Source organism: Lutra lutra, chromosome 3, assembly GCF_902655055.1.
Source record: "Lutra lutra chromosome 3, mLutLut1.2, whole genome shotgun sequence".
Classification (NCBI taxonomy): domain Eukaryota; kingdom Metazoa; phylum Chordata; class Mammalia; order Carnivora; family Mustelidae; genus Lutra; species Lutra lutra.
The window spans coordinates 96,168,600-96,185,467 of NC_062280.1; the positions used below are offsets into that span (position 1 = coordinate 96,168,600).

The 16,868-nt window shown below is 40.2% G+C and overlaps 1 protein-coding gene across 2 annotated transcripts in view; it reads left to right on the forward strand.

Moving 5' to 3' along the window:
• Positions 1-297: 297 nt before the first annotated feature.
• MCM6 (minichromosome maintenance complex component 6) overlaps positions 298-16,868 on the forward strand; it is a 36,781-nt gene continuing 20,210 nt past the window's right edge. The window contains exons 1-8 of one of the 2 annotated variants that reach the window (XM_047722503.1): positions 298-488; positions 3,611-3,757; positions 5,436-5,546; positions 6,866-7,115; positions 10,901-11,066; positions 11,348-11,493; positions 12,522-12,672; positions 14,878-15,019. In XM_047722503.1, the coding sequence (XP_047578459.1) occupies positions 382-488; positions 3,611-3,757; positions 5,436-5,546; positions 6,866-7,115; positions 10,901-11,066; positions 11,348-11,493; positions 12,522-12,672; positions 14,878-15,019 (1,220 nt within the window). In that variant the 5' untranslated portion in view covers positions 298-381. The remainder of the gene's footprint in view (positions 489-3,610; positions 3,758-5,435; positions 5,547-6,865; positions 7,116-10,900; positions 11,067-11,347; positions 11,494-12,521; positions 12,673-14,877; positions 15,020-16,868) is intronic. The other variant, XM_047722502.1, reaches the window with a different exon arrangement.

Genomic DNA, 16,868 nt, shown 5'->3' on the forward strand with positions numbered 1-16,868 from the left:
TGATTTGAAGAACATTTTAAAAACAACCCGAGCCTAGATGCAACCTTTTAACCTGCTCCAGAAACCAAACTTCTCGCGACACTGCCACACTACGCAGGCGCAAAGGCAAAACCCGCGCGCTTCCTCCAGGTCTTTGCATTTGGCGCGAAATCCCGGCTCTGTGGGCGGGGCTGAGGGAGAAGCTGCACTCATTGGGCAGGTTTGGCGCGAAATCCGCGAGCTCTTGCGCCACGATTGGTTCTGGCCATCCCGGTGGGCCGAGGGGGCGGGCGGGCGGCGGCGGCGGCGGCGGCGGCGGCGCGCGCAAAGCGATCGCGTAAGTGGTGGAGGGGCTCGTGGCTGCAGAGCGTGTAGGCAGCTGCTCCTCGCCACCCGGCAGTCATGGACCTTGCGGCGGCAGCGGAGCCGGTTGCCGGCAGCCAGCACCTGGAAGTCCGCGACGAGGTGGCCGAGAAGTGTCAGAAACTGTTCCTGGATTTCTTGGAGGAGTAAGTCGGAGGGCTCCCCTTCCTCACGGAACTTCCCGGAGCTTCCCCTCCCCGCTTCCGGAGCCCCGGCGCCCAGGGCCTGCCTACTCGCGGCTCCCTGGGCGGTGGAGCAGCAGTGCGTTGGGGACCCGAGGGGCCATGCGCCTCGCAGAGTGCCCCTCGCCCCACTTGGGGCTTAGCCGGGCTGTCCCGGAGGACTAAAATTCCCCAGGAGCCATTTTTCAGACTCTGAAAGCGGCGCTTTGGTCCCATCATTCCGTCTTCACCGCCTGTAAGGCTGGTGGTCCCGTCGGCCCTGGTTACCGGTGCGGAAACTGAGGCTCGGGAAGGATAAGCACTACCGAGAAGGGATCCCTGCAGAGTCCTGATTGGACCAGACAGCCAGGCCCCTTCGTGTTGGGGGCGCAGAGGGCCGGGGCAACCCCTGGAGCCTATGGAGATAAACTACTGGAGTGAACCCTGCACGTACACAGATGCTGGGGGGAGGGGGAGTTCCAACCTGCTTGAAAATTAGCACACTCCCTCCCTCCCTCCCTCCCTTTCCTTCCGCCGGCCGCTTCCCCACGAACACTTTTTGTATTGTTTTGTTTTGTTTTGGGTTTGGTTTTTTTTTGTCGGTTGCCTTCTAACCTTCCAAGCTCCTGGCCTCTCATAACCTCCCCTGCCTGGCTTTTTGCCACTGCCACCAGTTACTTTTCTTAGATAGTGCAGATGTATCACCTCTTTCCCTAAGAGTATGGACTTTGGACTGTTTTATGAAATTCTTTTTTTTTTTTATTGTAAAATATTGCATAACATAAAAGTTACCACTTTTTTAAGTGTAGAGTTGAGTGGCGTGAAGTACCTACATGCATTTTATTAAGCAACTATCACCACCATCCATCTCCAGAACTCGTTTTGGTGTTCCCAGACTGACACTCTGCAGCCACTAAACCGTAATGCCAAACCCTTCCCAGCCCCAGTACCTAGGAACCACCCTTCTCCTTACTATGAATGTCACTATTCTAGGAACCTCATTCATATACTTGGAGTCAGTGTTTGTCCTTTTGTGACCTGCTTATTCCACCATAATGTTATCTTCAAGGTTCATCCATGTAAACAGGATGTGTCAGTTTCTTTTCTTTATGTGTGTGTGTCAATTTCTTCTTAAGGCTGAATATTTCACTGTATGCCCATACCACTTTTTGTCCATTCATCCATGGACTTTTGGATTGTTTCCACACTTTTACTACTGTGAATAATTCTGCTGTCTTACGAAATTCTGATGTATTTAAAACAGTAATTTAATTTACATTCCCTACCTCTGCCTGACAGCTCATTTTTCAAAGCCCAGCTAAAGACTCACAACTCTGTTGTGAAACCCTATAAGCCTTTCAGTCAGCACCAGTCAGTTTTTCCCTTATGCTTCTAAGGTACCATTTTCCATTATCTCTGTAGAGTGACTTACATCTACCTGTCAGTCACTTCATCTTGCATGTAAATCCCTTCCTTAACCCCACCCGACCACACACCATATTGCAAAGGTCCTCAGTTAATGTTTGTTTTCTTTCAAATTCTCAAGGTCTTTCAAGGCTGAATTCCAATGTCACCTTTTAAATTCTTGAAGTCTTGGGGCGCCTGGGTGGCTCAGAGTGTTGGGGCCTCTGCCTTCCGCTCAGAGTCCTGGAATCGAGCCCCATATTGGGCTCTCTGCCTGCCTCTCTGCCTACTTGTGATCTGTCAAATAAGTAAATAAAATCTTTTTTAAAATTAAAAAAAAAAATGCTTGGAAGTCTTTCTAGATGTTCTTGTTGGGCAGAATTAGTTTATAGTCCCACAGCATAGTTCTTGTACCTCCATTTTTTCCCTGATTTTATTGTGGAAGGAACAATTAACATGAGATCTACCCTTTTAACAAATTTTAATATATTACCATTGACTATAAGTACAGTGTTCAACAGTAAATCTCTTAAAGCTTGACTATTCAGTCTTACTTGGCTGAAACCTTAGGCCTGTTGATTAGTACCTCCCCATTTCCCGCCTCTGGCAACCACCATTCTGCTATCTTTCTACTTAATGTAAGCTCAGCACCCAACCTGGGGCTTGAACTCCTAACCCTGAGATCATGAGTCACATGCTCTACCAACTAAGCCAGACAGCCAGCCACCCTCATTCCACTTTGACTATCAGTTTGACTATTTTAGATACCTCATATGGGTAAGATCATACAGTATTTGTCTTTCTGTGATTGGCTTATTTCATTTAGTGTGATGTCCTCAGAGCTCATTTTTGTTGACACATATAGCAGACTTTTAAAAGCTGAACAGTGTTCTTTTGTGTGCGTATACATTTTCTTTACTCATTTGTTGTGAACGTTTGGGTTGTCTTGTTACCTCTCTTTAATAGGAGTGTCTCCTGTGAGTGTCAATTCTAGGGCAGAAACAGCACTGTCATTTTTAGCTTAAAGTGTCTGGCATAATGCTTTGCAGGTAGATGTCTAGTATGTATCTAACAGAACATGCTATATTTGAAGAAGGAATTGATTTTTGCCTCGAAATGAATCTGCATTTTATGTTAAAAGAACAAAAAGCAAAAATGTTTGTGATAATCCTTTATGTTGCATGTATAGATGTTTCTGTTTTCCTGAGAATTTGGGCAATGAAGCACCTCATCTCTGTATTTTTATTCATGTTTTTAAATTAACAACTAGTCTGTAGTTTTCCCTATAGAAACAGAATCTTTGGATTTCAACCTACATTTCTTGGTTTAATATTTTCCAATCTTAATTATCTGTGACAATAATAAAAGAATAGTTAGCATATTTTATTAGAAAATATTAAATTAGGAAATGCAGATTAAAATCTGAAGGCCTAGTTTTCCTATGTTCCAGGCAAAGCATTTTACAGGCATTCTTGTTTAAAATTCACAGTAATCTTATGAGATAAAGCAATGTCCTAATTTATTATTTTTTTTCCTCAAGAAAGGGGTATAAGTAACTTGCCCCAAGTTACACAATTCGTAAGGCGAACCTGTCTGACCCTAAAGCTGATGAATTTTAACCAATACACTGAATTATCAGACATTTGGATTGTTCTTTTTACCTCCTAATTCTTAAATTAAATCTGACTTGCATGTACCTGCAGGTTCCAGAACAGTGATGGAGAAATTAAGTACTTGCAGTTAGCAGAAGAGCTCATTCGTCCTGAGAGGAACACGTTGGTTGTGAGTTTTGTGGACCTGGAGCAATTTAACCAACAACTTTCTACCACCATTCAAGAAGAGTTCTATAGGTATGGGGTATTAATCTACTTTATATAGGCATGGAGCCTGTGAATCCAGCTCTTCTGGGACTACAAATGTTCATTTGTGAGGCAAAAGCCAGCTGTCAACAGACGTGCTTTGATACAGCCAGTGGTCATTTTAGCTGAACTAATTTAGGCCTTTGTGGAGCTGAATATTTTTCACATGCAAATGTTGAAAACCTATGCTTTCTATGTGGTTTTCCCAAGTTTTCAGAGGACCACTTACTTTCTATCAGACAACTGTGTTCATTTGATTCTTTTTCTTGCCCCCAGGAATAGGTGTTTGAGAAAGTGTGTGGATCCTATTCTTGATCAGGGGTGTCTTTTTAAAGTAATGACATTGTTCTTAAAGCTTAATTTTCTTCTGATTATAAAAGTAATGTGTATGTTGCAGGAAGTTTAGAAAGTAGAGTTAAATAGAAGGAATACATACATATTTACAGATAGTGGGATTACATATATATTCTCACCATCCATAGATAACCATCATTAGCAGATCTGCAAATGGGGAGTTTCCCAAGGATCTTCTGGCACATTTTGTTTTATTTTTGGTATATGTAACTATTGAGATCATACTGTAGATACAGTCTCCTGCCATTTCACTTAATAGTATAATATAATTTTCCATACCATATAAAGTCCCTTGAAAACATTTTAATAGCTGAACGGTATTTCTTTTGGACAGAAACTAGACAATAATTTAGGCTTTCATTTTATTTTTAATTAGAACCTTCTCTTTAAACAAATCTTTGTCAGCATTTGGATTAAATAAATGTGACAATCTGTATAAATAAAACCAGGTTAAAATAAACATTGTGGACAGTTGCGAAAGAAAAGTAAAGACCCAGAAGTAATGAGAGACAGCCCTACTCCTTTACGTGGTGGGCTGGGAGATAGAGGACTTCAGTGTTTCTAGTTATATCTGATCATCAGGAATGGTTGCAGGGGTAAGCAGCCAAGTTTTGTGAGAATGCACAGCATAAAAAGTTGTATTGATAAGTGAGAGGGAGCTAGAAAATCCAGGCTGGTTGTAGAAACACCTGTACTCATACCTCATGCACAGGCATGTAGCAGTTGTATCTCCTAAAGGTAGCTCATTGTTCAGAAGACGTCCAGATACCACTGCTTAAACAAACCAAGCTGCAACAACTACTGGGAATGTGTATCAAGACACCTCAGTCTAATCAATCAAGTGGTATTTTTCTGCCAGTTTCCTCTCATGTCAGTAACAGATTTCTCCCTTCATCCATTTCTTATCCATCAAGAATTATACCTAGAAAAATATACCAGGCCTTGCATCAAATGAGAGACTGTCTTGCTGGATTGTAAGCCACCTAGATTGTTCAGGTAGATTCATCTTGGAGTGACCTACAGTGTCGGTGCTAAATGCTAATTTAAAGATAGTGGATATTTGGGTATAATATTTTATCTTCTGTGTTTCTTGTCTTAGATTTGTGGTGGGATAGGAGAGGATTGGAAGAGGCTCATAAACCTAGACTAGACAATAGAAGTGTTCTGCATAGTTAAAAAATTTTAAGGCTTGGTTGTAGCCAGATGAAATTGCTTAGTCTCAGCTGTTTGTAAACATGGAAGGTAAAGGGGTCCTGGGCCTTGGTAGGCCTCTTGAAGATGACATGTGTTTTTTGTTCATTTGTTTGCTTTTCAGAGTTTACCCTTACTTATGTCGGGCCTTGAAAAACTTCGTCAAAGACCGAAAAGAGATTCCTCTTGCCAAGGATTTTTATGTTGCATTCCAAGACCTACCTACAAGACACAAGTAAGAAACGCTTCTTTGGAAGAACAGGAATTCACCGAACAGTATAGGCATCACTTAATGATTAAAAAACTCAGGAGGTTTAGTTGTTGGGTGCTTTTGCTTGTTTGTTTGTTGTTTTTTTTAAGATTTTATTTATTTACTTGAGAGAGAGCAAGTGAGTGAGAGAGAGCATGAACAGGGAGGTGGGGCAGAGGGTTAGGAAGAAGCCAACTCCCAGCTGAGCAGGGAGCCCGGCAGAATCCCAGGACCCCAGGTTCATAATCTGAGCCAAAGGCAGACACTTAATCGACTGAGCCACCCAGGTTCCCACAGGTTTTGTCTTACATGTGTAAAGAGTTAGGCTTAGTTATCTAGAAAGTTTGGTTTTGGAGAAATTCATTTTTCTAGAGAGATGGAATGGGAAGTAAGTTAAATAAAGACATTTCTGGGGATTATCATATTCCAGGATGCCTTTCAGGGGACATCTGGGGAAAAATCAATCAAGTGAGAAAATAGGAAAACTGAGAACAGTCACAGAGATACATGAATCTCTGGAAATTTTTGTCAGAGCTTAAATGGCATAACTTTAAAACATTTTTTCTCGGGCGCCTGGGTGGCTCAGTGGGTTAAGCCGCTGCCTTCGGCTCAGGTCATGATCTCAGGGTCCTGGGATCGAGTCCCGCGTCGGGCTCTCTGCTCAGCAGGGAGCCTGCTTCCCTCTCTCTCTCTCTCTCTCTCTGCCTGCCTCTCCATCTACTTGTGATCTCTCTGTCAAATAAATAAATAAAATCTTTAAAAAAAAAAACAAAAACATTTTTTCTCATTAGCAGTTATTATTTAAAGAATAAATTTGCTGGGAGAAATTGAAGTGATACTTTGAAAACTTACACTAATGAAATTATTTGTGAAATTAATAAGTTATTTAATGTAAAATGAGTTTGTGATATAAAGGAAGCGTTTCTGAACTTCTCAGTATACCATTTCTTTCCTATGATAACTTTACTGTGAAACTAATACATGATTGTTTAGAAATTGTAGGTAAGCAGAGAACATTTGCATGTAAAATAAAATGGGATCATCTGTTTTATAATTGTAATTTCATAGCTTTGGTGTCTTTATTTAGTTTTCATATTAATGTTTTTTGCTGTGAATGCATATACTGTCTAATTTAGGAATGGGCACATTGACTAAATCATTTTTGGAGAAGAGTCCAAAGAATTCCTTCTTGTTTTTTGTTGTTTTTGTTTATTTTAACATAAATTTATCTTTGAATACCCTCTCATTAAAATGGAAACATTTCTTAGGTTGGAAATGAATATTTATTATCTGTCTTTAAACAGAATTCGAGAACTCACCTCATCCAGAATTGGTTTGCTCACTCGCATCAGTGGGCAAGTGGTACGGACTCATCCCGTTCACCCAGAGCTTGTGAGTGGAACATTCCTTTGCTTGGACTGTCAGACGGTGATCAAGGATGTAGAACAGCAGTTCAAATACACACAGCCGAACATCTGCCGAAATCCAGTGTGTGCCAACAGAAGGAGGTTCTTGTTGGATACAAATAAATCAAGATTTGTCGATTTCCAAAAGGTATTTATTAACTTCTGTTTATTTCAGATTCAGTTTATGGTAATAATTCATCTCTAGGAACTTGCAGTTATCATAAGCTTATTTAGGTGATGTTAGTCTTGGTTTTTATGTAAGTGGAGGATCATTATATGTGACTACAGATTTAAGCCCAAAACTTTTTTTTTTTTAACCCAAAACTTTTTTTTTTTTTTTAAGATTTTATTTATTTATTTATTTGACAGACAGAGACCACAAGTAGGCAGGCAGAGAGAGAGAGGAGGAAGCAGGCTCCCTGCTGAGCAGAGAGCCCTATGCGGGGCTCCATCCCAGGACTCTGGGATCATGACCTGAGCCGAAGGCAGAGGCTTTAACCCACTGAGCCACCCAGGCGCCCCTAAACCCAAAACTCTTAATGCAAATTCTAATTACCAATATATAAATGTGTTTTAACCTTTAATAAGTTGGATTGGAAGCACCTTCAGACTGTGACAAAATGTATTTGTCAGAGAATAAATAGTAAACATGATGATAAATAGTAAACATGATGGTGATGATGATGATGAAGAAGGATGAGAACTAGTGTTAATAAAACTTTGAAGAAGTGGAAACTTGTTTTAAGACCTCACGTTGGTGGTGAGAGAGGAATGCATGAATAAAAGGACAGGCAGAAATGGACATGTTTCTTGATAGCCGTGAAGATTATCATGATTGAAGTAGAGGAGCCAAATAGGAAATCATCTGAGGGATGATTTGGAGTGAGGCATGGAGGTTCTCAGAGTCAGGTTGGGAAATTTGGACCTATTTTGATAAACAACGGGAATATATTTTCAGGAGATATGAACTTTTCTTTTTTAAAGGAAGATTAATAGGACATTGGTGTGTAGTATATAACAAGAGACTAATAATTAGGCAGTTGTAGTTACATGGGCGAGAGTTGGATAGTAGCAAAAGAATGAAGGTTGTGGGTGGAGGGCCTCTCAGGTCCCCACAGGACTCTATAATTGTGATAGACATAGGGAAAGAAAAGTTGCAGCACCTCAAGCATTCAAGCATGGGGGAATAGTACCAGACTAAAATAATTAATATTAGCTTCAGTTTTTAGTCCTTACTTACTGTTTTAATATCAATCTAGGATTTAGTTTATATAAAGCATATATCCTACCAACAACTCTGGATAAGAGGTACTTAATATTTGAAAAAGAACGTGATACAACCACCAAATACAAGTGTAAATCTGTATTGGGTCTTGGTTTGGAAAAAAACAAACAGTTGTAATAAAGGACATTCACAATTGAGGAAATTTTAAGGATGGACTAGATAATAACAGACCAAGAGATGGTCTTATTCCTAGGGGATGAGTGCTAAAGTAGTTAGGGGCGAAGTATCTTGATTTTTATAACATCTTTCAAATACAGTAGAAATATATCTTTCAAATATATCTTTCAAATATATGTGTCTAAGTAATACCAACAGTAGTGTTGAGGTGGCATGAATAAAGTATGTGAAATTTTTCATAAAGTTTCCCCCCAAAATTTGGAGGAAAATCGAACAGAGCAGAAATTTAACTACATAGTTTGAGCAAGGAGGAAAACATTTTTTTTGTTTTGTTTTAAGATTTCATTTTTACTTGAGACGGCACAAGCAAAGGGAGTGGCAGTCAGAAGGAAAAGCAGGCTCCTTGCTGGGCAAGGAGCCCAATGTGGGACTTGATCCCAGGACACTGGGATCATGACCTGAGCTGAAGGCATATGTTTAACTGAGCCACCCAAGCATCCCAGAAAACCTTTTTTTTTATCTTAGATTTTTATTGAATTATTTGACAGATTGACAGCGAGAGAGGGAACACAAGCAAGGGGAGGGGGAGAAACAGGCCTCCTACCAAATAGGGAACTCAAAGCAGTGCTCGATCCCAGGACCCTGGGATCATGACCTGAGCTGAAGGTAGAGGCCTAACGACTGAGTCACCTGGATGCCCTGCAGAAAACATTTTTTTTTTTTTAAGATTTTTTATTTATTTATTTGACAGATCACAAGTAGGCAGAGAGGCAGGTAGAGAGAGGAGGAGGAGGCAGGCTCCCTGCTGAGCAGAGAGCCCGATGCAGGACTCAATCCCAGGACCCTGGGATCATGACCTGAGCCGAAGGCAGAGGCTTTAACCACTGAGCCACCCAGGCGCCCGAAAACATTTTTTTTTTTTTAAGATTTTATTTATTTATTTGACAGCCAGAGATCACAAGTAGGCAGAGAGGCAGGCAGAGAGAGAGGGGGAAGCAGGCTCCCCGCTGAGCAGAGAGCCGGATGCGGGGCTCCATCCCAGGACCCTGAGATCACGACCTGAGCCAAAGGCAGAGGCCTAACCCACTGAGCCACCCAGGCGCCCCCCAAAAACATTTTTTAATGAGAGTAAAAGTGAAGTTTTAATTTTTTATTGTTTTAATTCCTGTGTAGTTAACATAGTATTTAATTAGTTTCAGGTGTGCAATATAGCGATCCAACAGTTCCACATATTAACTCAGTGTTCATCATGATAAGTCTACTGAAGGTGAAGGATTTTTTGGTTGTTTTAAAGATTTTATTTATGGGGCACCTGGGTGGCTCAGTCATTAAGGGTCTGCCTTCGGCTCAGGTCATGATCCCAGGGTCCTGGGATTGAGCCCCACATGGGCTCCCTGCTCTGCGGGAAGCCTGCTTCTCCCTCTCCCTCAACCACTCCCCTGCTTGTATTCCCTCTCTTGCTCTCTCTCTGTCAAATAAATAAACAAAACCTTTTTTTAAAAAACCCAAAAAAAGATTTTATTTACTTATTTGAGAGAGGGTGAAAGTGAGGGGAGGAACAGAGGGTGAAGAACAAACAGGCTGCATGCTGAGTGGTGCTGAGTGCAGAGCTCAATGGGAGGCTTAATCTTGTGACCCTGAGCTCAGGACCTGAGCTCAAATCAAGAGTCGGACACTTAACCAACTGAACCACCTAGACACTCCTAAAGGTGAAGGTTTTTTTGTTTATGTTTTTATTTTTATTTTTTTAAGATTTTATTTATTTGACAGAGATCACAAGTAGGCAGAGAGGCAGGCAGAGAGAGAGACGGGGGAAGCAGGCTCCCTGCTGAGCAGAGAGCCCAATTCGGGGCTCAATCCCAAGACCCTGGGATTGTGACCTGAGCTGAAGGCAGAGCCTTTAACCCACTGAGCCACCCAGGTGCCCCTGTTTTTGTTTTTAAAGATATATTTATTTATTTGAGATAGAGCACAAGTGTGCACACACAGGGAGAGGGAGAAGCAGACTCCCTGCTGAGCAGGGAGCCCAATGTGGGACTTGTTCCCAGGGTCCTAGGATCATGAGCTGAAAGCAGATGATGCTTAACCGACTGAGCCACCCAGCTGCCTCCAAAGGTGAAGTTTTTATTTTTTTTATTTTATTTTATTTTATTTATTTATTTGACAGAGAGAGATCACAAGTAGACAGAGAGGCAGGCAGAGAGAGAGAGTGAGAGAGGGAAGCAGGCTCCCTGCTGAGCAGAGAGCCTGATGCGGGACTCGATCCCAGGACCCTGAGATCATGACCTGAGCCGAAGGCAGCGGCCCAACCCACTGAGCCACCCAGGCTCCCCAAAGGTGAAGTTTTTAAATAGGTGTTATCTCTTACCAAACTGGAAGGAGTATTAGGATAGAGAATTTTTAAGATGAATTTTGGCCAATGTCAGAAGTCTGCAAATCGTTAAGAGTATGGAATATGTTGATATTTGTGGCATTAATTTAGATTATATGATATTTGAAAAATAATCTCTTCTTCTTGGCCATTGTTATAGGTTCGTATTCAAGAGACTCAAGCAGAGCTTCCTCGAGGGAGTATCCCCCGAAGTTTAGAAGTGATCTTGAGAGCTGAAGCTGTGGAGTCAGCTCAAGCTGGTGACAAGTGTGACTTTACAGGGACTCTCATTGTTGTGCCTGATGTCTCTAAGCTTAGCATACCAGGTCAGTAATCTTCAGCTCAAATCTAACAAATTCTCATTCCCTAAAACTACAGAACATTCAGCTTCTTGACTCTTGTCTTATTTTTGGCTACCCATTAGGGTGAGCAAGGAAGTATGGTAAGAATAGAGACAAATTGGTTTTGCCTCAAAAAGTACTGTTCTGAAAAATTTCACTGCCTAAATGAAATCTTTGGATTTATAGGTTTTGTTTATTTAAGGAATTTTGATTCTCAGCACCTTTGATATTTGAGCTGTGAAACAAACTCTTGTTTGTTCTTTCAGGAGCACGTGCAGAAACTAATTCCCGTGTAAGTGGTGTTGATGGATATGAGACAGAAGGCATTCGAGGACTGCGGGCTCTTGGTGTTAGGGATCTCTCATACAGGCTGGTCTTTCTTGCCTGCTGTGTTGCACCCACCAACCCAAGGGTGAGTCTTAATAGAATAGCAAAGGTTGAGAAAGACCTCCCTTGAGGCTGCCACAATATAGGCTTCTGAAACTACTGAGTTTTATCTAGTCAGTGTTATTGGTTGGGGGGGGTGATTCTTTAGTTTTTGTGTTGGGTTTTTTGTTTGTTTGTTTTTGTTTTTAAGATTTTATTTATTTGCGAGAGAGCACACACGAGAGAGAAAGCGCGTGTGCGAGTATGAATGAGCACAAGCATGGGGGAGCAGTAGGAGAGGGAGAAGCGGGCTCCCACTGAGCAGGGAGCCTGCTCAATCCTAGGATCCTGAGATCGTGACCTGAGCCGAAGGCAGTTGCTTAACCAATTGAGCAATGCAGGTGCCCCTGATTCTTCAGTTTTAAAACCAGATCTTTTCATGTCTTTCTGACCTTGAGGAAAAACCTGTTTGTTTTCATGTTTAAGAGTTCAGTGCCTTAAGAACGTTGATAAAGAGATTATATTCATGGTATAATTTTATTGTTTTTTGATTGCCATGGTTGCTTATCATGCTTCTGGAGATCTCAAGTACAAATAGAAAAATTTAGTGATCTGAAAAGTAAAGTGACTTTCTGTGAGTGATGGATTCCTGGTATTGTAGTTGTATAGAACTTGATTCTGTGTCCTCAGTGGGAAAGCAGTGAGAAAAAAGTTTGGAAAATAGTCCAGTATTGGAAGAAGAAGGGTGAATATAATACTATGTTACTTTATGTTCATATCAGTGATTAACATTTTATTATGGCTCATCTCTTGAGGATTCAGATTCATTTAGATAGCAGTTTAAAACGGTGTCAGCTTTTTCGTTTTCAGTTCACTGGACAAGTGACAAACTCTTCAGTATCTTGATTAACTTAGGCCTTACTAGTTTGGGGATTTTTTTTTTTTAATTTTGTAGTCAACAGACTCTGAATAACCTCCCAGGCTATTTTTTTGTTTGTAGTGAAGCTCTTTATGTTTCACTTTACTTTGACTGTTCCCATGCAAGTATGTTTTCCTTTCTTCTCCACCCCTCAGTTTGGAGGGAAAGAGCTCCGAGATGAGGAACAGACTGCTGAGAGCATTAAGAACCAAATGACTGTGAAGGAGTGGGAGAAAGTGTTTGAAATGAGTCAGGATAAAAATCTGTACCACAATCTCTGTACCAGCCTGTTCCCTACCATACATGGTAAGAGTTCCTTCCATTTGTGACATAAAATTAAAATTAAAATGATGATTAAGAAACAGTAAGGAATATTATATTAACTATACTAGAACTTAAATTTTTTTAAAAACAGCAATAAATTATTTCTTACAGCACATAAATCAGATGAAAAGATTTTTTAGTGGACTTACAAGGGGTATTAAAGTCATTTACAAAAGGACAGATATTACATGATTCCACTTAAAATGAGGTACCAAGAATAGGCAAGTTCATAAGGACACAAAGTAGAAAGAGGTTGCCTGTGGGGGAAAAGGTTACCTGAGGGAAATGAGGAGTTAGGGTTTCATGGATAAAGTTTCTCTTAAGGATAATGAAAAGTTCTGGAGATAGATAAAGGGTGGTGGTTATAAAACATAGTGTATTTAATTCTGCTAAATTGTACACTTAAAAATCATAGTAAATTTTATGTATATTTTACCATGATTTTTTAAAAAGAGAAAAGTTCAGTTAGGCTTCTTTTTCTGGCTTTAGGGTAGAACTATATTTCAGTATATTTTAATATGTTAGATTAATATGCTGATTTTTTTCCCCAAGAAGATTTCGTGATTTTTTTTGGTTATATGTACTGTGTCTGTACCTTCACTGATATCTTCCTTTATGTTTCCTTGGCTCTTGGTTGCTAGTTACTCACCATCACTTAATCCCCTTTGTGTGTTGAAGGATATGACTAAATTTTTCCATCTTTCATACTGAATTGGAGTTACGGCAGGAACTCATAGGGTTATGGGTGTTTGTCTTAGGTATATTTAACTACTTAAATGTAACTTTTTTTCTATTTAGATATTTGGCCAATGAAATTGAACTGAAATCCTTTATGTTAATAATCCTATAGATTTTAGAGTGTCCTCTCTTAATTGAGTAGGTGCCCAGATTTTGATCTGCCTCTACTTCCAACCCCCCCAGAAATTAATCTATTGGTGCATAACAAATTACCCCCAAAACTTGGTGGCTTCAAACAACAAATAGTGTCTCATACAGTCTGGGTCAGAATTTGAGAGAAGCTTAGTTGAGTGGTTCTGGCTGAGTGGTTTCTTACTCAGTCTTCTATGAGGATGCAGTTACGACATCAGCTGGAGGCGCAGTCATCTGAAAGTTTTACGAGGCTGAAGGACTTACCTGTTAGTGTTAGTTGTTCGTTGGAAGCTCAATTCCTTGCCACATAAATCTCTTCCATAGGGCTGTTTTAGTGTTCTCACAACACAGCAGCTGGCTTCCTCTAGATATGCATCCAGGAGAGCAAAGCAGGGAGGAAATAAAATGCTTAGGACCTAGTCAGAATTTACACACCCTCACTTCATCAGTGTGCTCTCTTTTTTAGAAGCAAGTTATGAAGTCCAGCCACTCCTAAAGAGAGGAAACTTAAGCTCTATTTTCAAGTGAAAAACATGAAAGAATTTGTATACTATTTAAAAACCATGATGCCTCCCAACAAACTTGTTTCAAAGATCATAAGTCAGAGAAGTTTTGTTTGTGGAACGGATTTTTTTTTCCTGCTTTTAAGGGGTGGTTTTTATAAATGCGCCCAGTGCTTAGTTGATAGAATTCACAAAAAGTCATAATAATTAGCATAGAAAAAATGGTTTTTTAAAAGCACATTTTTAAAGATCCGGTTTTTTTACTGTACATTTCCTTCTTATATTGGATTCATAAACAGCTTGTAGAAGCAGCCATAAATTATATTCAGCATCTTATCTAATGCATAGCAGTTCATTTGTCATGTTTTTATATCCAACACTATTCACTGTTGGTGATGCAAAATACGTAAAACATGGGCTGTTCCCTCAACTCTTGATAACAACAGCAAGATCTGCTGTTTGAAAGAACTAGTAAGTGCAGTGTGCTGTGGTGGGCATAGTTGATTTATGGAGTTATTTGAGAATTACTACATCATAAAAGGCTTTGTGAGAAAGTAGGACTTATAAACAAGGAAAGGCTCCCACGATGGTGAGCATCAGCATTTGTGACATCTGTGGTATAGGTGAGAACATTGGGACAGTGGTTAGGTGGCTTTAAGTTCACAAAGCAAGAACCAAGATTAGACACCAGATATTTTTATTCAGTCTTACACTTCACATCAACTCTCTCAGCTCTTGATTGGTAAACATGCCTTGTAGGTTCTTGTGAAATTGTTTAACTTCATATTGAAAATACCTGGTGTTTTCTTTTTAGGCAATGATGAAGTAAAACGGGGTGTCTTGCTGATGCTCTTCGGTGGTGTTCCAAAGACAACAGGGGAAGGAACCTCTCTTCGAGGGGACATAAATGTTTGCATTGTTGGTGACCCAAGTACAGCTAAGAGCCAGTTTCTCAAGTAAGTGTTTGCCTGAGGTGGTATATTGGAAAAAACAGTGTGTGTAGTTTCAGGCTTTCTCTGCTACCAAGAATACAGTCAGTGTGCCTTTTACTAAAATAGGAGTATAGGGGCGCCTGGGTGGCTCAGTGGGTTAAAGCCTCTGCCTTCAGCTCAGGTCATGATCCCACGGTCCTGGGATCGAGCCCCGCATCGGGCTCTCTGCTCAGCGGGGAGCCTGCTTCCTCCTCTCTCTCTCTCTGCCTGCCTCTCTGCCTATTTGTGATCTCCCTCTCTCTGTCAAATAAATAAAATCTTTAAAAAAATAAATTAAATAAAATAAAATAGGAGTATAAATTAAGACTGCTGAAAATATCTCTTGCTTAGATAAGTCACCTTAATTTGTTTAACAGAATATGACAACATTTTACAATTTTTTAGAACAGGAAAAAATTGCCTATAATCCCAATCCCATTTAGAATTCTTTTAATCCTTGTATAATGTCTTTGTATAATCTTTGTATAAGTCCTTGAATACATGAATATGTATTTTCATGGTTCTAAATCAGAGCATAGATATTTTTAATTTTAATTTGCCCTAAATAATTCTCCAGGTTTATTTTCACTGTTTTTTGTTGGTATACTATAACTTACAAAATTATTTTCCTAGTCTGTCTTCATTTATTTTAATGATTATGGATAGCTATACAGTGATCATCATGATTTGTTTAAATTTTTATTTTATTTATTTTTTGTATGTTTCCCTTGGGAAAATCCCTAAGGATGGGATTGCCGAGGCTAAGGATACAAACATTTTTAAGGTTTTTAAATAGGACATGCTTTCCAGTAGCAGTGCAATAAGGATGAGACACGTTGTGGTAACCTTAACAGCATGTGTACTAATGGGGTGCCTGGGTGGCTCAGTGGGTTAAATCTCTGCCTTCGGCTCAGGTCATGATCCCAAGGTCCTGGGATCAAGCCCCACATCGGGCTCTCTGCTCTGCGGGGAACCTGCTTCCTCCTCTCTCTCTGCCTGCCTCTCTGCTTACTTGTGAGCTCTGTCAAATGAATAAATAAAATCTTTAAAAACAACAAAAAAAACCCAGCATGTGTACTGTTTTAGCAATATTTGCTTATTTTTAGAAGCTATAGCAAATACTTGCTTACTTTCAAACTTTTAAGAAACTTAGAGGTCAAAGTAATAGCAACTAGTTTTGAAACACCTGCTGTGTTGGTGCTGTATATGTATATCCATTTTGTCCTCGCAGCACCCACACAGGCTTGTAAAATAATCATCTTTTTGGGGGGGAGGCAAACAAAACTTATCTGAAACTTAGTAAATTACCCAACTTCTCATAGCTAACACGTGACTGCTGAGCCATAAATATTTGTACTCGGATGTATCTGAATGCAAAGCTTGTGCTCTTCATACTTTATCAAGCTGCTTTTCTTTTATTTGTTTGAGAAATTTGTAACGTGGCACTGTTCTAGAACTGAGAACATTTTTAGTTGGTTTGGAATTTTATAAGTAAATATTATTTCCTTCATGTGTATCAAGGACTAGGCTTTAGATTTGAAAATAATAGTCCTGTATTGAAAGGAATTCTTCTGGGGTGCTTGGGTGGCTCAATTGATTAAGTGTCTGCCTTCAGGTCCCGTCATGATCCCGGAATCCTGGGATCTGAGCCCTGCGTCCATATTCCTGCCCGGCAGGGAGCCTGCCTCTCCCTCTGCAGTGTTCTCTTGCTCTCTCTGTCTGTCAAATAAATAAAATCTTTAAAAGGTGGGCAGGGGGATTCTTCTCTGTTCATTTCCTCTGTTCCCACTTCCCACCTCCCTTCCACCACCACAAAAAAGATGTGCCACAATGT